This window comes from Primulina tabacum, chromosome 6 (assembly GCF_025594145.1).
Source record: "Primulina tabacum isolate GXHZ01 chromosome 6, ASM2559414v2, whole genome shotgun sequence".
Taxonomy (NCBI): domain Eukaryota; kingdom Viridiplantae; phylum Streptophyta; class Magnoliopsida; order Lamiales; family Gesneriaceae; genus Primulina; species Primulina tabacum.
The window spans coordinates 37,236,802-37,257,825 of NC_134555.1; the positions used below are offsets into that span (position 1 = coordinate 37,236,802).

Here is a 21,024-nt window from a genome sequence, read left to right on the forward strand (position 1 = left end):
TCTGATGCACTTGGTCGTTATGGCTTGCATATCCACAACATGCGTGGACAGGGATATGATGGTGCTAGCAATATGTGCGGTTCTTGGAATGGATTGCAGGCTATTTTCTTGAAAGATTGCTCGTGTTCATATTATGTACGTTGTGTTGCTCATCGGCTTCAACTAGCATTAACGGCAGCTGCTGAAAAAGAGGTATCCATTTGGTTATTCTTTTCAAAATTAAATTCCATTTGTAATCTCATCAATGCATCTCCTAAACGGCACGGTGAGTTACATTCTGTTCAAAGAATTGAAGCGCATATGGTAGCTACTGGTGAACGTGATACAAGTAGAGGATATAAGCAAATTGGAAATTTATTACGACCTGGAAAGACTCGTTGGGGTTATAATTTCGACTCACTTTGTAGCATGATTGATATGTATAGCTCTGTGATTACCGTGTTAGAAAATATGGTGAATGATGGAGCTTCTAATTCCATTCGTGGTGAAGCTAGTGGTGCATTGATTGCGATGAAGTCTTTTGATTTCATATTCATATTACGCTTGATGCATAGGATAATGGGGATAACAAATATGCTTTGTCGAGCATTGCAAGAGAAATCTCTAGATATTTTAAGTGCAATGGATTATGTTTCAACGACTAAAACTTTGCTTCGTACTTTGAGAGAAGAAGGATTTGATTTCTTACTTGGTCATGTGAAAGAAGTTTGTGTCAAGTATGACATTGAGATACCTCACATGGAAACTCGTTATAAATCTGGTACAGGTCGTTCTTGTCAACATAATGATTCAATCACAGTTGATCACCGTTATCGATTTGATGTATTTACAGCTGCAATATATTTCAAGTTGAAGAGCTTAATAATAGATTCAAGGATGAGGCAGTTGAACTTCTTAAACTTAGTTCTGCTTTGGAACCTAAAGAAAACTTTAAACTTTTTAATGTTGATCATATCTATCGACTTGCTGAGAAATTCTATTATCTTGATTTCGATTTACAAGATTTGCATCATTTGAGAATACAATTGGATCATTATAAACCTGATGTTGTTGGCCATGAAAGATTTCAGAATTTATCAACTATTTCTGAATTATGTCGAAGATTATTTGAGACAAATAAGTCAGGAACCTACGATTTGATTGACAAGTGATTTATATATTTTTATCTACGTCGTTTACTTAGTTATCGAATATAATATATTTATTTACTTGACAGGTTGATTCGTCTTGTTTAAACTCTCCACGTTTCTATATCAACAACGGAACGAGCATTTTCAGCAATGAAACTTGTTAAAACAGCTCTTCGTAACAAGATGGAAGCAGAGTTTTTCGGAGATCCTATGGTAATCTACATCGAACGAGATTTGGTTGAAAAAAAATTGATATCGATTTAATAATTAATGAGTTTTATTCTAAGAAGAATCGAAGAGCACAACTTCAGTAGTGTTTTAGCTCCATGTTTTTGAAGGTATTAAATATTAAATAATTTTGTTCTAAATTTTTATGATGTAAATGTTTACATATTTTTTATTTTAAATTTTTTAGTTAATTATTATTTTATTAAATACAACATGAGACGGAGCTAGCCCGAGGTAATTTTGAATCCTGGACCCGCCCCTATATGCGAGCACTTCTGAAATAACATTCTACATATCTAATTAGATTAACATTATTTCAATCGATGCTAAAATACATATTCACAGTAAACACTGGCTATGTCAAAACTATATATAATTTACACAAGCAACCTATTAGAAGTAAAATTCAAGTCGGAAGGCATTGCATATAGATACATACATACATACGTGTATGAATATATATTGCATGTAACAGGTGGCGGGATTTATACACACAACACACACAAAAAGTTCTTAGCGGCGATCCGGTTGCTCCGCCCTCTCGCTCTCTTCAGCTTGATCACTACCTTTTCCATTTATTAATATTTTTGTCAAAATATCTTCGTGCAATTGATTCTGCATTTTTATTCAACTTTATTTGCGGTGTTGATGTCACATGCAACGGACAAAGAGTAGGAAAATTCGAATATTTTTTTCCCTTTTTTGTGAAATTAGGGGAATTTGGTTAGTGCAGTTCCGAATCTCTGATTGCCGGGGAAGTTGTAATCGTGCGAGTTTTCAGGTTTGAATGCAATGGAGAAGGAGAAGAAGTACCCTATTGGAGCAGAGCATTACACGTTGTATGAGGTGGTAGGGACGGGAGCCAGCGCTTCCGTTTATCGAGCTCTCTGCAATCCTCTCAATGAGACTGTTGCGGTCAAGATTTTAGACTTTGAACGTAATAATTGCGATTTGGTAATCCCCATTTCAGAAACTGTGTGCTTTTGTTGGGAAAAAATATTAATGTGTGAATTGCTGTGTATGCTCGATTTCTTCTGGGTTTTTTTTTGTTTTGCATGATCGAGTGTTTATTGCTGATTGCACAATTTGGTGTACGTTGAGGAATACTTAGTTATGGTGGAGACATGCTTGGGTGTAGGTTGGCTTTACTTATAAAGGATGCAGAAGAATAGAAGGGTGTGTTTTGGTTTGGTAAAAGATGAAGAATTGGAATTGTCAGTTGTAAGGAATCACAAAACTTTTGATTTGTTTGCTGGACCTAAGGGGTCAAGAGTCGTATGTGCTTTCAAACCTCAATTGGATTTAAATTCTTAGGTGTTGCCTTGAGCATTATAGCGTAATTGACTTTTAGCTGGGCCGCAGTTGGTTTTTTATGCTAGTAAGAATGTGGAATACTTGCTGATAAATATAATTATACAGTTTCTTTTGCTATTCCTTCATTTTAATTGGTGGTCCACTCTTTAGTTCTTCACTCTGCTAGCATGATAAACATAATTTCTAATTCACTTCTTGCGTTTACACCCAGAATAACATTTCAAGGGAAGCTCAAACAATGATCCTTGTTGATCATCCGAATGTTCTTAAATCGCATTGTTCATTTGTTAGTGATCATAATTTGTGGGTCGTGATGCCTTACATGTCTGGAGGTTCTTGTCTACACATATTGAAGGCAGCACATCCAGATGGTTTTGAGGAAGTTGTTATAGCTACAATGTTACGTGAGGTGTTGAAGGGCTTGGACTATCTTCATCAGCACGGCCACATTCATCGTGATGTAAAGGTGAGCAGATAAGTTTTATGCATATAAGAGCATGCACAATCTGCTATATATTTCTTTCTTCGTCCTAGTGTCAAGTGAAATAGTTTTTTTATACTTCATAGAGCCAATTCTTTGCTGTTATATTGTGAAGGAATGAAAATCAATCTGGAAGCCAACCTCTCTCATTTTTTTCCTGAATTTTATGCTAGTTTTGCTTGTAGTTGTTGGTATCTATATCAGATGATATCATCATTCTAAAAGGTTTTGTATATATGTAAAAAACATAAATCTAGAATTACAAAGATTGTTGTGTTCGTTAGAACTTATGATATTATCCTGTTATGCTTTTGTGTCCGAGTTCCTTAATGGAGATGAATGATTCCTCTTCCTTCTTGAAGCTTTCCATAACTTGTAAAGTTTTAGGTTTATCACTTATCAGATGTATGAAGTGCCAGAATTGAAAGAAGAAATGTTTCACTAACTTTTTAATTTGATCTGCATGTACTACCACTACCTAACATACGAGGAAGAATTACAAATAAGGAGCACTTTTTTCAATACCTTTATTAAATAAGCTTTATGAACTGGGTATAAGTATCATCTTTCACATACTAGGACCTGTTAGGACACTTAATTCACCGCCAATAAATTTGCACCTAGAACATCGACATCCCTCTACCAGAACAGTACACAATACCATATCTGTTTCTAAAGTTAATTCCTGAATCCTGACACTATATTTTGTTTTCTTTCGCAAAGGCTGGTAATATTTTAATTGACTCACGTGGAGCAATCAAACTGGGGGATTTTGGTGTTTCTGCCTGCTTGTTTGATTCAGGTGATAGGCAGCGCATGAGGAATACATTTGTGGGCACTCCTTGCTGGTATGGGTCAATTATTGTTTTCCATATATTTCACATTTTTTTGTCTTACGATTTGCATCTCATTCTGAGTGTCATTTCCGAGGAAATTTCATTCTTTACTTTTTTATCTTCAGCTCATGAGAAGAAGCATACCTGATCAGAAATGACTCTTGCTTGATAATTTTTTGCATCAAAAAATAGACATACTAGAATTCTTCCGTTTATACATTAATTTCACCCACGTTACCTAAAATCTGATCGGTTTTCATTTGTTGAACCAATTTGTGATTTCATAGGATGGCCCCAGAAGTTATGGAGCAGTTGCATGGTTATGATTTCAAGTATGTTGATCTGTATTTGGATTACTCTTCTTATCATACCTCAATACATTTCTCTTATAGCGGTTGCTGAATTTACAGAGCTGACATTTGGTCTTTTGGCATAACTGCTTTGGAGCTTGCACATGGTCATGCCCCTTTCTCAAAGTACCCCCCCATGAAGGTTCTCACAGATACAATGAGTTTCTGACATGCTTCATTTTTGCTGAAGCCCTTTCAGTTTATTTCTAATCTCATGGTATGAACAACACGCCATTCATTAGGTATTGCTTATGACCTTGCAAAATGCACCACCTGGTCTTGATTATGAGAGGGACAAAAAATTTTCAAAGGTATGACTCAGAAAACGTTAAATGAATACTGATTTTAACTTTCCTCAATTTTATTGTTTGTATCTGTATTTGGTCTCTAGTCTTTTAAGCAGATGATTGCTAGTTGTTTGGTGAAAGATCCTTCGAAAAGGCCTTCTGCAAAAAGGTTATTGAAGCATTCTTTTTTTAAGAAAGCTAGGTCCAATGATTACTTTGCTAGAACTCTTCTAGAGGGGTTGCCAGCTCTTGGTGATCGTCTTCAGGCGTTAAAGGTTTCTGGTTGAAGATATAATTAAATAGTTTCATTGTTTTTGCAACATTGTGGATTTTTCCTAATTGAAATACATGGAATGACCTTAGAGGAAGGAGGAAGACATGCTTGCACAAAAGAAAATGCCAGATGGACAGAAAGAGGAAATATCACAGGTGTATTTTAATTTTCCTAATTAATTGTGTGTAAAGTAATATAGATGCTTGTTTTCCCTTAGTTGAAAAATTAAGGTAGTTGAGAGGGAAAGTAACCCTTGTAACCTTTGTTTGAAACATCTACAAGCGATCAAACATAATGAATCAATTCTTAATGCGTTTGTTAAGCTAATTTGGTGCTAGAGCACTTGCACTTCTATTCTACTCTGATTGATTGATTCTGTTCTTACATCAGAAAATCATAGCTTAAAGTACCTCAGATTATTAGTAGAAGAGCTCTTAAGGTATATACCTGTGTAGAATTCTGACTATCCTCACCTACTCGAATCTCTTTAGGTAAGTTGGCTTTGAAACGAGCCTTTACTGTTGGAAAGGCTTTAAGGCGGCAAAAGGGTTTATACATTTAATCAATATCATTGCTGTCAATTGCCACAAAATTCTTGAATTGCTGCAGGTAGAAGATTGCTTTGACGGTATTATGGTTCTAAGCTTTTGATTGTGTTTTGGTACATTCACAGAATGAGTATAAACGGGGTATTAGTGGTTGGAATTTTGATCTTGAAGATATGAAGGCTCAGGCTTCATTGGTATTCTTTCATCTATTTTGTGTAAAATTGGTTTAATGGCTGCAATTGTTTGGCCTGGGTCAGCTCGTGTATGTTTGCTCTTGCTTTCAGATCCAGGATGATGATATCATAGCAGAAAAAGATGAAGATATGCCAGATAAGCAACTCCTTCACCAGTCATCTATGTCCAGACAAGTCTCACAACTCCTTCACCAGTCATCATTTGCAAGTCGATATTCGGATGCGGCAGATTCCGTATGCTTGTATAATTTTGCATAGAGCGAGGTCAAATATGCTTTAATGTCTTTCTCTGACATCTTCCACAGGACGATAATCCTCATGCTTCTCTTTCATCAGCAGATTCTGCAAGTAACTTGTATGTTATCATAGTTCTAGTTATAACTTCAAAATTCTTCCAAAATGTAACATCATGTTTGTGCCATATAACATTAGAGGTCATAAAATTGATAATCCATGTACACTTTTAGTTCTATATCCAGATTGTATTCCTGCATAAGAAAATCATGCATCTGTGTTGCTTGTGCTTATTGTGATGAGACTTTGGATGCTATTCTCTTCAATGAATTTGGTTGGGTGTTGGTGTTCTTAACAAACTTATTTTATCTTTTTAGATCTAAATATGAAAAATCAGATGAAGATATGATGATTTCTGGCCCAACCACGGAGCAACCAACGTCTTACTTCTTACCTCTTGACAATGAGAAGCACATAGAAAGCAATTTGGCAGAAAAACCTTTCTCAGAGCTGAATATTAAAGTATCAGATGGAGCTCCAGCACTGTCCAATCATAGGTATTATACTCAATTGCTTTTTTCTTTTTCAATTTTTCAAATGTTTCTGAGGATCCATTGTGTTGTGAGTTTCTCCAGTGAGTAGCTGTTCCACTATGCTGAGTCAATATTTCACAAAAGTATGGAATCGCACTAGTAATGTCAAAACACCAGTAAAATCAGTGGTATCAGGCTGATATATTTAGACTTGTACCCTTGCAGAATTCATATTTTTCATGTTACTGTTCATTTTAACTTTGCTTCTATCTTTTTCATTCGATATCCATCTAATATATTGTGCCTCAAACTACATTTCATCCAGGAAGTTCATGTGTCACCTCTAGTTTAGAAGCAACATATGCTAGCTTACTCAGGTTTCTGATAACTATTGGTTTTCCCTCGATCAGTTTTCATATGTTTAAAGCCTTTTGCTGTTGTCAACATAGATGCCTGTACTTTTATGTAACGGCAAATACAGATGTCAGGAATTCATGGTTCTGAAGGATTTAGTGCATCGAATGCTAGACATATGACTGAATTAACCCAGTCAAAGTGGCTGAAACAACTTCCCAGAAAAGTAAATCCTGCTTGAAATTTGTTCATCAGTTTCTCCTGGTCCAAGACAACATAGACGTGACTTCATAAACTAGTTCTGTTTCAAATGGAATAACAGTTTCTGTCAATGAAAGATTCCTTAGAACTTTTTAGGTAGTGACAGGTGGTAGATGATATGGTCAAGGAGAATGATATATTAGTTACCTTTTTTATTAGTTAAAATGCAATTTGTACAAACACTCACCGTCTTTGTTCCATTTGATGAGCTGACCTTCTCACCTTCCGTACACCTTCCTTTTCCTACATACCAAGCTTTAAACTGTAAATCTGTTTGATGATCTGCAATCTTTAACCCTTAACTTGATTTTCCACCGAATATTTTCTCTTAATTTTTTTATCTTTGGAGTCAACAAAATACTGGCCAATGCAACAAATATATCCAGATACATATTTCTACTGATTAGAAATGAGGAATGTAAAAATGTTGTTAGGCTTCCATATACCGCTGCAAATTTTTTCTGATTGTGGTCTTTTGTAAATTAATTATGTCAACCTCATGCTCATCAAAGGTTGTCCCAATTAATGCTGGTGATTTTACTCAAAAAATATGTGTTGCTTTCTCATGTTACGGACTTGTGTACCGTATAGGTTGTTAAACGGTGTAACTTTTTCTTGTCTCTCTCTTTTTGTTGACCAAATGAAGGAGACTATTATTGACTTCCCTTTTCTATCTCAGTGTTGGACTTATGAAGGTCACAGTAAGGATAATTTAGCACAATAACTTCCTTTTTCATTTTAATTTATTTATATCATCAAGGCTGATTTAATCACAGATCAGATTCTCGAGTTCTAATTGCAGTGTTCACTTACTAAGCTTTCTTTCACCGTGTCTCTTTAGTTTACCGGGTAAAGTTACTATTTTCCTGTTACGAAATCTTTAGTGACAAAGTACAAAGTCAGTCGCAGAAAGTGTCGGGTGCTGGGATAGAGACTGCAAACCAAGAAATCATATCAAAAGGTTCTAAAACATCGGGCAAGTGAAGTTTAATTTATTTTATTTATTGGAACTCACATTCAAATGAGTATTCACTTTTGACTTGAGTCACATTCATATGATTTCTCGTTTTGCAAATATGTGATGCAGCTGCATGTGAGGAACTTGACGAGAAAGGCAAGTGTCCAGTTGTTCAGCAAAAAGGTCGATTTAAGGTTACATCAGAGAGTGTTGAAACAGAAAAGGTTGCTATTCAAGTCTTGTTGCAATTAGGCTCGTGAACTTTTAAGTCAGGTTAAATATTTGTGTGTAGGTTGTTCCAGCTCCATTAATATTACAGAAAAGTCAGAGCTTACAGGTTGGTATGAAAGTTTGTCAAGCTAGCATATTACTCTTTCTCCTCTGGGTGCATATTATATAGTTGAGCCAGTGTCACTTGTTGGCATCAAACAAAAGTTCTAATTCAGATTAACCTTAGGTTTAAGTTTAATTCATGTAGTTCTTACATTTGTTTAAATCTGTTAAACAAATCCAGGATATGCTAAAATAATTATCATTGGAATGCATACTTTAGATATTTGTTTGCCAATGAAGCTATATCTCAATTTCACTTGTCCAGAAAACTCTATTCTATTCTGGTAACAAAGTGTGGCTGCTTATCTTACCAGTTTCTTAAATTTAAGTATAACTTATCTTATTTCTTTTTATGTTGTCTGAACCCTAATTGGATCCCATTTTGTTGGTTTTATTATATGGCCAAATAAGAAATTATACAATATATTTAGGTGATTCCTCAACATCCTGCTGTTTCATCACCACTATGTTCTGATGCCACTCCATCAAATCCTCACGGTCATGCCATTTTTCCCATGTTGCAATCTGTTTTGCAGACAAATGTCCTTCAAAGGGTAATGAATTTTCTGAAAAAGAGTGGTTCTTTGTTTTGATTTATTCATTTAATGTAAGTGATCCGTTTTTTCCTCCCAACAGGATTGTATTCTTAGTCTTATGAAGCATATAGCTGTTGGTGACTGTTCAGGTATCAACTATTAATGCGTCAGAAATTAGATATTAGACCATACCCAGATGTTTTAACACTTCTATGTATTGGCAGACATGGGAGGTGGGCCAATGAACATAGCAGTGCCTGAGAAATCCTTGGTATGTAGAAGTGTTTTGTTGATTAACTAAGGGTGTACCTGAGTTTGATCTGTGTTTACCCTGTATTATTTGAAGAGCAACTTCCCACTTCCCCCTTCCCCCTTCCCATGTAGTAGATCAAAACGCAAATGCCAGTGTGACAGCATTTACTGTGTAATTGTTTTCCTCATGTTGTATGTCTCCTCTGTTTTTGTCTTTCTGTAGTTTCTTCTGTGGGGAGGGGGCTGGCCGGAAAATGACATTAGAAGTTTTGTGTGCTTGTGTATGCATGCCATTTTGTACTAATAATGTTCTTTCACCAACACCGAGACAAATTCTCACGTTTTTTCTTTGCTGAAGCACAGACAAGAATGGTAAGGGACAATGTTTTCCCTTGCATAATGTAAAGTAAAGATTGCTAAATTTCTATAAATATAATTAATGATGAACATTTGTGAGTCTGGATGATTTGTTTATTTTCTGTTTTGCAATATATTTTAAAAATTTATAAAATTTGTTCAGATAGAAGGTAAATTAATATTTTGTATTTATCTTGCTTTCATTTTCCCTGGGGTGCTTGGCTTGGTAGTCGGTGCCCACTCTATCCTTGAAATGTTCAATTGTTCTACTGTGGCATATGCAACCTTCTAGACTTGGACTTCAAGCTGTTTCAGAAGAGTAGTTCTTAACATTTCTTCCTTTTTGTAGTTAGAGGCGGCTCATGATAGGGAAAAGGAGTTACTACGTGAGATAACTGATTTACAGCGGAGGTATATATATATATATGTTCTAGGCACATTATCTGTTTCACAATGTGTTTCTTGTCATGATTCATTTTGTGCGTTGGAGGTCTTCCTGTCTTAGAACTCAACATGTAGTGGAAAAACAAAAACTTGTGTTTTCCTTGATACGGGATGATCGATACATACAATAAATAAGTTGCATACGGCGAATATGATGATCATTCATGTCGTCTATCTTGGGAAGATTGACAATCCACTGGAATAAATTCGAATCAGATATTGGTCACTAACAGAATTTAGTGGACCCGGGAACATGTCTGCTTAGTTGACTTTAGAAGTTCGCTCTTTGACAGGGGTCGATCGGCGTTCAATAGACTCGAAAAACTTTTCTAGACAATGTTTGGTGTATTTGGGTGTTAGAACTTGAAGGGGCTGTTGATCATAAACGGACAGGAAATTAATATATTGTGTGTATCAGAAGTTAGTGTTGTGCTCTGGTGTTGTCAACAAGAGCACACAACATGCAGCGGAAATTAATTATTAACACATAAGTAAAACATGAATAAATAGATATTAGATTTAAATTATGTCTCACGGCAAAAATTCACTAGGAAAATATGTAATTTGTTTGTACAAAACAATACTAATGAAAATAACAAAACCAAATTTCTTGACACTCCTAGGAATTAAAATGCATCAAAATAAACCAAACTCAAAAAACTAGATGGATAAACCGAAGTTGCTTAAAAACAATAGAACACTTTTCGATCAACACTCTGCGTCATTGTTATTTTGCACGTGTCTTCAACACGAATCAGCAACATGACAATTTTGTGAATCAATCACACAAAGTCTTCACACGAAAATATCCAAAACTGAATTTGTGTAAATTTATAAAAACTCCAGCAGCTATGCAAAGTGATCAACTGATCACACGAAAAACTTCAGCAGCTGCACAAAGTGATCAACCGATCACACAAAAGCTTCTCATCAAAATAGGCTCGGCTATCGTGTTTTTCTTCTATGCAAGTACTCTTCTGCCAACCTCTCTCAAGCCACTCCACACGGGTGTAAGGCGCTACATATTTATACCCAATGCTTGACCTAAAAACAATTCAATAAAAGAGTTCTAGAAAATATAGAAACAAGATTTTCATTAGGGATAAAACTCTTTTAAATAAGGATAAAATATCTTAGAGATAAAAATCATATTAAAAACAAATGTTATAATATATAGAGATAAATCAAGCAAGATATTATCATTTAGAAATAAATCAAACAAGATTTTATAATCTATAAAGGCAAAATCTTAAATTGATATTATCAATTTTAACAAAAATAATATTCTTTTCAGAACTCTTCCGGTTATAATCCAAATCCAACAAGGAAACTATAAATATAACTTGTCAAAATAAACCGTTTATAAGTGAAAATTCTTAACCCAGTAAAATCAGTTGAATTAATCTTCATGACAAGCATTTGTATGATTGGATCTCGTCAGGAGTCACATACTGACCATGTCCAGATTAGAAATTTTAAAGAATATTGATCTCATGAATTTGACCTCTCTCGAATTCTTCTCATAATCAATGTGATGAGTTAGGAGATTTCATCCCATTAATTTTTTATCCAATTCGTTAATTTAACTGGCCTTAACTTAATAAGCGATTCACGACCAGTGATTGTATGATTCTTTAGATTCAGGTGTATCCTAGGAGTAGGACGATGTTTCTTTGTGATTTTGATTCGAACACTTTTTGCTGTGAGAGCATATATTTACATTCCCCAGCGAGCTAATCATACTCTTGAATGAATGCACATCATGTCCAAATATCAGTTTCACAAAAACCTATTGATCGCAGTTAGCATCTAATACTGGTGCCGAGAAAGATTTGGGTATGATTGAATAACAAACGCTTAGCCTACAGTGCAAACCTTTCATCCGCATATCCTGGATGAATTTAAGGTATTTGTTTGTTGAGACCCGTGATTGAATTTGACGATAACTGTGCAAATTTTCCAAGTGATATGACTCACTTGTGGACTACTAGAGAACCATTTTTTTCCCAATATGTTCGTCTTATTTTGGCTGGAGATTTATGGATGCTATGGTTGTCAATTTAGTTTGGCAAGCCCAGACTCCTGGTATGGCATTTGCAAATCTGGTCCATAATTGATCAGGCCATCTGGGGGGACATTCCTCCCTTCCTGGTTCAGTATGCTTGTCATCTTCCATTTTTACATAAATCAAGTTGATGGCTTGGCCAATGAGTCGAAATAATAAATATTCTTAAAATAACTGAATGATGGAAACAATAAACCACAACTACTTTAATAGTATGTGTTACATAAGTATAATTATAAATGTAAAGTTTTCTAATTATTTTTTCATCATCATCATTATTATTTGGTATTATTATTGCTTGTAATTTACATTGTAGTTTAAGAAATATTTGACAAAAAACAATTAGTTTTATTATCTTTTAAATACTTCAAATTTTTATATAATAGTTTTATTTTGTAAAAAAAGGATCTGGACCCGTCCAGGTTAAATCCATATGGTTTGATCTACTACAACTAGAGCTATCAAACGGTGTCGGGTTGGCCCGTTTCTTGGCGGGTTGATAATTCCTCAACCTAGTCAGGCCGGCTCGGGTTGCAGGTTAGATGGACCAGAATGCGGTCCACCTATGGAAAAAATATTTAAAAAATATATAATTAATTGAATTTAATAATTTTATAAATAAAAATTTATATTAAAATTCTAAATCATTGAATTTCTACCTGTTAGCTAAAGTAATTATGACAAAATATTCACAACCCATTTAGAGGCTCGCCTTTAAATGGGTTGAAATTTTCCAAATCCAACTCAATCCACTAAATTTGCTTGGCGAATTGGCCAATTCACCAACCAAATTTAGTGGATTGGGTTGAATTTGGAAAATCAGGTCTCATTTTTATTAGCCCGATTTTACTATATGACTTCCCTGCTTATTTGCTGTCCTACTCGAGGCTATATACTTGACTGAACATGGATGACATCCTTACTAAATATTGTTACAATGGATCCACGATTACAAAACACAAGCTCGTACTTGACTCACAATGCACCTTAATTGAAACCTTTCTACTGTTGAAGAGTAGGTAAAGGAATCAATTTACGTGTTACCAATTATGGATAAAATGGTTTTCTCGGTTAAAGAAGATTAATGTTGCACAACCGTATTTAGAAATTCTTTTCTTAACTATTATTGATCACTTGGGGAAAGATCGTTCAGTGAATGCATACCATGTGAGTGCTTATTCATGTATCTTGATGTTTTCACATCAATGCCACTGAATCTCAACACACCTGATGATACAGGTCAAACATGAATATCAGTCTCGAGTGAGTTTATGTTAATATGCTTGTTGTTAAATGTTTGTTTCACAGTAACATATTTAAGAATTGTGATCACTTGTTTCTTGGTTATGGTCAGAGCCAATACCCTGAGGATGTATGTGGAGCTATAGCATCAAATAGTAATCTCAGTATCTCGACTGATGTATAATGCATGGATTTACAGATGAATGGTGTTATAATTAAGTATGAATGTTATTAGTGATTTTATTCATAACAACATTCATTTAGTCTCAACATGGAGATGAATTGCACCTTCTAAAAGATAGTTATGAACTGATTTGCTATGTGTGAAGTAAGAGATTGAATACTATTAGAACAACAAATTTATAGTTAGTTCATGACTATATATATTTACATGATATTCTTGTTTATTCAGTTTATACCCTAAAGAGACTTATAATTGTTGTAATTTTACTGCATGTGTAGGCTAATAACTGCTCAAGAAGAGCTCCAAAGAAATAAAACGGACAACGGACAGGTGATCTCTTGATTTGTTTTCTTTGGATACGTTTCTCGATTCTCCTCTTGTGGGAGGACGTGGTATCACACTTCAAACATAATTTGTTTGGCGGTCAACACGTAAATCATGAAACATGAAAGAAACATGGAGCTAGAATGATATTCTGAGTGATTAAGGCTTTTTTGGAGAATTGGACTCACTTGGCTCAGTTGGTCTTTCAGTTTTGAGTCTAGATTCACTAACATTGCCGAGTTACTGACCTTGAAAGTAGATGCACTGGATCTTGTTGTTAACTCAATTTTGTGTAATATAATTTATTGTCGATCGAGGTATTTTTTTATTGTTTCATTTTATTTGTTTTTTCTAGGAAATCAATCATTCTTCTGCATTTCCTTTCATTTATATGTGTTTGCTTCATTTGTGTGTGTGCGCGCGCGCATATGTCTACTAGCAACATATACGGCTATACATTTATTATATATCACACTTGCTTCTGGATCTGGTGCTCGGTTGTACATCAATGTGTTTGGTAAAGCTGTTCCGGGGTTAGGCTCGGGCTTGTGCTTCATTTGAGTTTGTTTGCAGTAGGTTGCTTCTATAATTCCTGAGGAAATTAAGGTCTGCTGGCATGTTGTACTTTTGAACCATGTTACAACATGGATTCAAAATTACAACTTTGTTGGAGAACAACAATTATTCCACCTATTCTATGTGGTTGTTTATGCGGCATATTGATTGACATGTTGAACTACTGCATGGCTTTAAGCCTTTAAAAGATGTGTGTTATATTACTACCACAGCCTGTAAGTTTTGGTCTATGCATTTGGCATGATAATTGAAGTGTAACATTCCGAATGCTGTACATTTTAAACGGTAATATATAATTTTTTTTAAAATGATAATACATGTATAAAAGTATTTTTTAAAAAATTAATTAAAATATATAAAAGGATTAACTCTTCATTTTTTAAAAGAATAATGTTAAAGTTACAATAAAAATATTGTATAATGATATTTAGAATAATTACATCATGATATTTTGTTGTTATGTCGTGAGATTTTGTATTAATTTTTTTGTGTTGGAATAAATGTACAAATTTTATTGTGTGTGTAGCATTCTTCTTTAAAAAATAAGGTTTGTTGTCTTTATGGCCTATATTGATGTCATATGCATAATGAAATTAGGTGGGAATGTAATTTGGGAAAATTGTAAGTTTGGTCACGTGTATTTGTTTTTTATTTTTTTATTATTATTTTGATATTTAAATTAAGTATTTGTTAGGTGTAATAATTGTCTTTCCTGGAAGAGCGGTTGAGCCGTTATGTTTGAGTTGTGCGATTTAAAATATTTGAGTTGCATTGTTATAATCAGCTATGTGTTTTGATAAATCGGCAAGCGCTAGATTTTACAGTTGGTATCAAAGTCAAGGTCACAGGTTTGATTGTCATTGATTACAAGGAGTGTAATTATTGGGAAGAAGATTGTTGGGTGCAATAATTGTTTTTGCTGGAACAACATCGAACCGTGGTGTTTGTGTTGTGCAATTTAAAATATTTGAGTTGCATAATTACCACTAACTATAATTTTTGGTAAAGTGACAAGCGTTTGATGTCATATAGCTTTAACATGTTATCTTTAATTTGTTTTCTTGTATTTTTTGTAATTGTCTTTTTCTATATGATATGGATACATATGATGATTACTTATGGTGTTATATCAACACTTTCGTGTAAAAGAATTTAAATTGTCAAAAATTGAAAGACCTAAACTAATGTTAAAATTAGTAATATTGATGATCAAAATCTTAAAGAGCATGTGTAAAGGAACCAAATCACATTTTTTCCTAGATAGTTCTAGGTTGAAGATAAAATCGAAATTGTATTAAAAGAAAATAATGGATTATATATTTCTTATTTAATTATAATATTACGACGAAAATATAAAATAAATATTATGAATAAAATAAAATTATTTTTAAACTTGAATCACTCTGTAAGAAAAAACTAAATAATGATTATAAAAGAAGTTTACTGTGACTTTATTATGATTATTATTAAATGACTAACGTTATTTTATAACTTATGTTTTTTTAATATAAATAATATTAATTTTTATTTTATGATTATCCTATGGTAAATAAGTTTAGATACATGTACTATCGATTAAAGTTTAGATCAATAATCTTTGGTATATTTTCATGGCTTGTTTTGTTCGCTGAAAGATCACATATTATACTGCAAAAGTTGGCCTAGATAAAATTTTGTCATCTAACTAGTCAAAAATTTATTTGGGTGTAATACTTATTTTTTGCACCTCAAGTTTTAATTTGTTGATAAAATGTCGACATGATATTGAATAATGTGGATGTGAAATCAAATAATACCGACAAAATATCGGATATTGTTGACATATTCGTTATCATGTTAACATTCTGATAAAAAAAACTAAAAGTTGGAAGAAAATCAAGTTCTTGCATTGAGATTATCAAGAGGGTTGTAATTTCAATTTCATTTCGTTGTTTGAATTTAGTAAAAAAAATCATATTTTATTAGAAATTTTGGATAAATAACATTTAACACCCAGGAAACCTAAAAATACACCTTATGCTATTTTTTTTTAAAAAAAAATAGCTTAAAACCGGGTAAATGTAGTTGATTTTTAAAAATATATGGTTGTAAAAGACATCTAATTTAACATAGGCTTTACGCTTTTTTTTTGGCTAATTTATATGGGTGATAAATGCAATTTTTCGGAAAAAAATTTCAAATAATAATGACAAATAATCCAAAAAACTATAATGATGCATAATTCATAAATAATTGAACAGTCACCCAACAAACACGAGAAATAAATAAAGTAGAAACTAAGATTTTAAGATATAATTTATCAACAAACACGAGAAATAAATAAAATAGAAACTAAGATTTTAAGATATAATTATATAAAAAAAAGTGTATATATAATTGATAAAATAATTTGTTTCCATCTTATTTAAAAACTAAAAATTATTTTTACGACATTTAATCTTGAAAATATTCATTTATAGAATATTTAAATAAAAATATTAAGTTACAATAGAAAATACATAAAATTTTATTGATCCATATAATTGAAAATAAAAATAATTTTAATAAATAAAATTTAATTTCTTATTATTATTTAACATAGAGATTGCATATCTATTTTTTATAGTATTTTCAGTTAATGTAAACTACTTCATTAATTCGAAAATTATATTTACACAATGAAAAATAATATTTTTAAATTTTTTATTCTCATGGTTTCAAGCAAAAATTAATATTTTAATTTATTTTTCATATATAAAATGTGTTGAATTCTATTAAAAATTAAATTTATAAATGCTTATAGAAATCCTCCAATATAAATCCAAAAATATATATTAAAATCTTTGACAACTTTATGAGATCATATTATAGAATTCAATAAAAATCTATCCAACTACACAAAATTATTATTTAAAAAGCTAATTAACTCTTTGCAATAAATACACCCTATTTAATCTATTTAATTGTTTCCAGTTCTTTCCTTTAATAATCAATATAACCATTTATCTATCTTTGGGTAAGCACCTATTTCAAGAAGGCAGTTATGCTGATTTTTACACCACAATTCCACTTTCTTTCAATACCAACCAACTCCTTCAAACATGGAGAAAATGAAGAAGCTTTACTCCTTTCCACCTATTTTTGCATATAAATATGGCCAATCTATTTCCTACACTTTTCAAAACCAGGCATTCCAAGAAAACCTTTGACAAAAACAGAATTATGAATGTGAAACTCTCTCTTCTCTTCTCATTCTTTCTCCTATTCCACAGAGCAAATGCATTCAACATCACTTTAGTCCTCAGTCAATTTCCAGAATTGAGTACCTTTAGTAGTTACCTTACCAAAACGAACTTGGCGGGCGACATCAACTCACGCCAAACAATCACAGTTCTCGCAGTCGACAACACTGTCCTGTCGTCCCATGAAGGAACATCATTAGATGTCCTAAAAAAGATTCTAAGCATACACGTACTACTAGATTATTTCGATGTCTCGAAACTCCAGAATCTAGCTAACAATTCTGCTGTTGTGACTACACTCTTTAAAACCACTGGTTTAGCCAAAGGCCTACAGGGATTTGTAAATGTTACCAAACTAAGCACAGATACTATAGCGTTTGGGTCAGCAATTCCAGGTTCGAAACTTGGATCCAATTTGGTCAAGCTTGTTGTTTCACACCCTTCAAATCTGTCAGTTTTGCAAGTAAGTGGCGTTATTATCCCACAGGGGATTGATGGCACATCTCCTTCGCCATCTAAACCGCCTTCAAATAGCCCAACGATATCTCCGACAATATCTCCAACACCAACCGTTTCACCAATTACGACGCCTCCAACATCAGCACCACCAACAGCCCCACCAACACCGAGCCAGGCTCCTGTACCCTCAAATGCCCCGTCAAATGCAGCAGCCCCAACCCCCGGTTCGCCTCCTATCCCTAATGAACCTCCTGCCGATGCTCCAACAGCGCCTGCTCCAGGTCCAAATCCACCAGCAGATACTCCACCAGGTGCAGGCACAGCACTCCAGCATAGCTATGAACTTGTGTTCTCAATAATGTGTTGGGCATGGCTTTCACTGAGCTCGTAAAGGAGACTTTCTTTGTCTCTACACATGGATTATGACAAAAGTTGAACTACATTATCCCCTCATCTTTTTAGAGTTTCCCGTTTTTCTTTATTTTATCATACATGTATTTAATTTGACTTTCTCAACACTTTGCCTAGGGATAGGACCATAGGAATTCCGAACAAGAACAAATATCTAAACACTCTCAAATTCTAATTCACTGAGATATTCACAGTTTTTGTAGATTCTTCTTCGATCGAATTATCTCTGATTAGTTTAGCTTGATTCGAGGGATGATAAAAAAAAATGGGTATCACAGAAAATATTCACCCATAACTTCATACTTAACACAACATTATTTTTTACAAGTTAATAACTAGTATACTAATATCATGTCACGACTAATTACATATTAAACAGAACTTGAAGTAGGTGATTTATAGAAAGACTCAAGAGCTGAGCTGCAGAAACCTTTGTGCCATAGGATGTTTAGCATCAGAAATCTGATCAGGTTTTAGAATCTCGACAATCTCACCGTTGACAAGAAGGCACACTAAATCAGCAATCTTCTGTATTTGTTTAATGCTGTGAGAGACTATAACTGTAGTCATTCCACGATCTTTCTTCAGCTTCACCAGAACGTCTTCTATGTTCTGGGTCGATATTGGATCCAATGCACTCGTTGGCTCATCGAGTAGCAAGACCTTCACAGAAAAGGCATGTGAAATAAAATAGAATTAGACAAATATTACAAACTCCCAATAAAGTTAATAGTTGTGTAACTCCTTCATTCAGCAAGTCACCTCTGGTTCATTAGCCAAAGTTCTCGCAAGAGCGACCCTTTGAGCTTGACCAACAGATAGTTCTCCACCAAGTTTTTTGTAGAAAGAGGAATCAAGATCTGCAAGAGCCAGTAACTTGTAGATTTCATTGTCACTTAGTTTCTTCCCTTGTAGTTGTGGCCCATATCGAATGTTATCAGCAACAGTTCCTGGAACACAACATTATTGTAAATAACAAATGATTTAAATTTCATGCTATACTACACTGGAGACAATGAAAAAAGGACTGGTTGTAATACCATGTCCCATAATATCGCACTACGGGTTGGTAAATTATTTTCGCCATGGGAGAACATGTAGATGTGAAGTAGTTGATGGTAAAATCATGTACATCTTCTTGAGTCTGAGACATGACACTAGCATGTGACAAACTACAAAGAAGGGATCAAAACTTAGAGACGCGAGTATGAACCCTTATTTTTATCAATTAGCATGGAACCTACAAGAATTCGACTCCGGAAATAAAAGCATATATAGCATGCAGTAAATACACTTACTTTGAATCTTGATCACATACTTCAACTAAATTTTTTGGACTCTGTCCAAAAGCATTTTACCCAATGAAAAACTAATGACAAAGAAATCCCACTAGCTCTTATTTCCAAAAGCATTTCTTCCCAATGAAAAACTAATGACAGAGAAATCCCACTAGCTCTTATTTCAACTTCTGCACACATTACCTTCGAACATAACCGGAACCTGAAAAAGCATGCCCACCTTCCGCCGGAGGCTAATGACATCGAGCTCGCAGATATCCACACCATCAAGAAACACGGAACCAGAAGCGGGCTCCCAAAGCCGATTAAGGGCCCGCAAAAACGTTGATTTCCCGCTGCCACTCGGCCCGATCACCACCATGATCACCCCTTTGGGGATATCCAAGTTAACGTTGTTTAGTATCCGGACATCCTTGTCAGTAACTCGTGTCAAATTCCTCACCTCGATTTTCATGTCTGCTGAGAACCCATTTTCGGGATCCGCTGCTAGCAGACGAGCTTCGCATCTCTCAACTAGCAGAAATGAAAATACCCATTAAAAATTCAGATTCTATCGAGCAAAATTTACTCTGACTATATTATTATATTCAAATTGCAAACTATTAACAAATTTTAAATACTGAAACCCATCTGTTATTATTGTTTACAGGACATGACAATTAATTCTGTACAAGAATTAGATTTGCTCAAGTGATCACAACTTTTTTTTACTTATTTGAAAACAAAAAAACTTAATCCCAGCATTAAAAAACGATTCTTGAATTAAACGAAACCAAACAGAATTCAGTAAACAAAAGACAAAATTCCATTCAGAGAAACAAATCAAGAAAGACAAAAATTCTTGATAAATAATTTATTAGTACCTTCGAAAGCTTCCATGGTTTGAAATCAAACTTACAATACTCTGAAGAAAGATATATAAATAAGGATTGGAGAGAAAATTTTGGCCGTGGCATAAATATAATGAACGGTGGTTTGTAATATGTGGCGGAGGTGAAGTACAAATACTGTATTTCAAATTTTTATGCATTCATGTGCCTTTTGTTGTTTACGAATTATTGTTAGACAAATACTTTTTTTGTTGTTATTATTAATGGATTTTATACATAAAAAATTTTAATAGATATAAAAATATATTGTTATTATATGCTAAAAACTGAAAATCCCATTGTTGGATCAAATTAGAGTTAAAAAATGGATGAATAAATTCTTTTAAGAATTTTTTCAATTTTGAAATGTTCTTTAACAGTTTTAAGAAATATTATTGAACGGTTGCACGTGATAGACCACTTTAATGTGTAAGTGCGGAAATGGTTCGGCTACACTATTGATATATTATT

At 33.7% G+C, this 21,024-nt stretch overlaps 3 protein-coding genes across 5 annotated transcripts; 2 read left to right on the top strand and 1 right to left on the bottom strand.

Moving 5' to 3' along the window:
* Window positions 1–1,843: 1,843 nt before the first annotated feature.
* LOC142549331 (uncharacterized) lies at window positions 1,844–14,031 on the top strand. 3 transcript variants are annotated; one of them, XR_012821178.1, is made up of 21 exons: window positions 1,844–2,312; window positions 2,884–3,138; window positions 3,877–4,001; window positions 4,277–4,321; window positions 4,400–4,481; window positions 4,582–4,650; window positions 4,731–4,901; window positions 4,990–5,055; window positions 5,574–5,642; window positions 5,733–5,876; window positions 5,948–5,997; window positions 6,254–6,433; window positions 7,909–8,000; window positions 8,112–8,206; window positions 8,275–8,319; window positions 8,747–8,869; window positions 8,952–9,000; window positions 9,076–9,122; window positions 9,810–9,871; window positions 11,707–11,810; window positions 13,674–14,031. XR_012821178.1 is itself a non-coding variant. In XM_075658230.1 (20 exons), exons 1-20 carry the CDS (start codon window positions 2,151–2,153, stop codon window positions 13,735–13,737), a joined length of 1,995 nt encoding a protein of 664 aa, XP_075514345.1. In that variant the 5' UTR covers window positions 1,844–2,150; the 3' UTR covers window positions 13,738–14,031. The 3 variants fall into 3 exon arrangements, 2 of the variants coding, with proteins under 2 accessions (XP_075514345.1, XP_075514346.1); XM_075658230.1 differs by lacking the exon at window positions 11,707–11,810; XM_075658231.1 differs by lacking the exon at window positions 11,707–11,810 and having other exon boundaries at window positions 7,909–7,985.
* Window positions 14,032–17,466: 3,435 nt separating this feature from the next.
* Window positions 17,467–18,584, top strand: LOC142549332 (fasciclin-like arabinogalactan protein 14). Its single transcript, XM_075658232.1, has one exon. It carries the CDS (start codon window positions 17,497–17,499, stop codon window positions 18,364–18,366), a length of 870 nt encoding a protein of 289 aa, XP_075514347.1. The 5' UTR covers window positions 17,467–17,496; the 3' UTR covers window positions 18,367–18,584.
* LOC142549333 (ABC transporter I family member 17-like) lies at window positions 18,322–20,701 on the bottom strand. The gene is made up of 4 exons (XM_075658233.1): window positions 20,548–20,701; window positions 19,868–20,197; window positions 19,149–19,336; window positions 18,322–19,049 (listed from the first exon to the last, which is right to left on the bottom strand). The coding sequence occupies exons 1-4, from the start codon at window positions 20,561–20,563 to the stop codon at window positions 18,795–18,797; spliced, it is 789 nt and encodes a 262-aa protein (XP_075514348.1). The 5' UTR covers window positions 20,564–20,701; the 3' UTR covers window positions 18,322–18,794.
* Between the last annotated feature and the right edge of the window lie 323 nt (window positions 20,702–21,024).

Excerpts from the sequence above, each read along its gene's own strand:
- LOC142549331 (XM_075658230.1), top strand. The coding sequence starts at position 2,151 with ATGGAGAAGGAGAAGAAGTACCCTATTGGAGCAGAGCATTACACGTTG. Across the intron at positions 3,139-3,876 it reads ACATTCATCGTGATGTAAAG|GCTGGTAATATTTTAATTGA; the intron begins GTGAGCAGATAA and ends TCTTTCGCAAAG. Across the intron at positions 5,877-5,947 it reads ATTCGGATGCGGCAGATTCC|GACGATAATCCTCATGCTTC; the intron begins GTATGCTTGTAT and ends CATCTTCCACAG.
- LOC142549332 (XM_075658232.1), top strand. The coding sequence starts at position 17,497 with ATGAATGTGAAACTCTCTCTTCTCTTCTCATTCTTTCTCCTATTCCAC.
- LOC142549333 (XM_075658233.1), bottom strand. Across the intron at positions 19,337-19,867 it reads GGTTCCGGTTATGTTCGAAG|GAACTGTTGCTGATAACATT; the intron begins GTAATGTGTGCA and ends GTTGTGTTCCAG. Across the intron at positions 19,050-19,148 it reads CTTTGGCTAATGAACCAGAG|GTCTTGCTACTCGATGAGCC; the intron begins GTGACTTGCTGA and ends TTTTCTGTGAAG.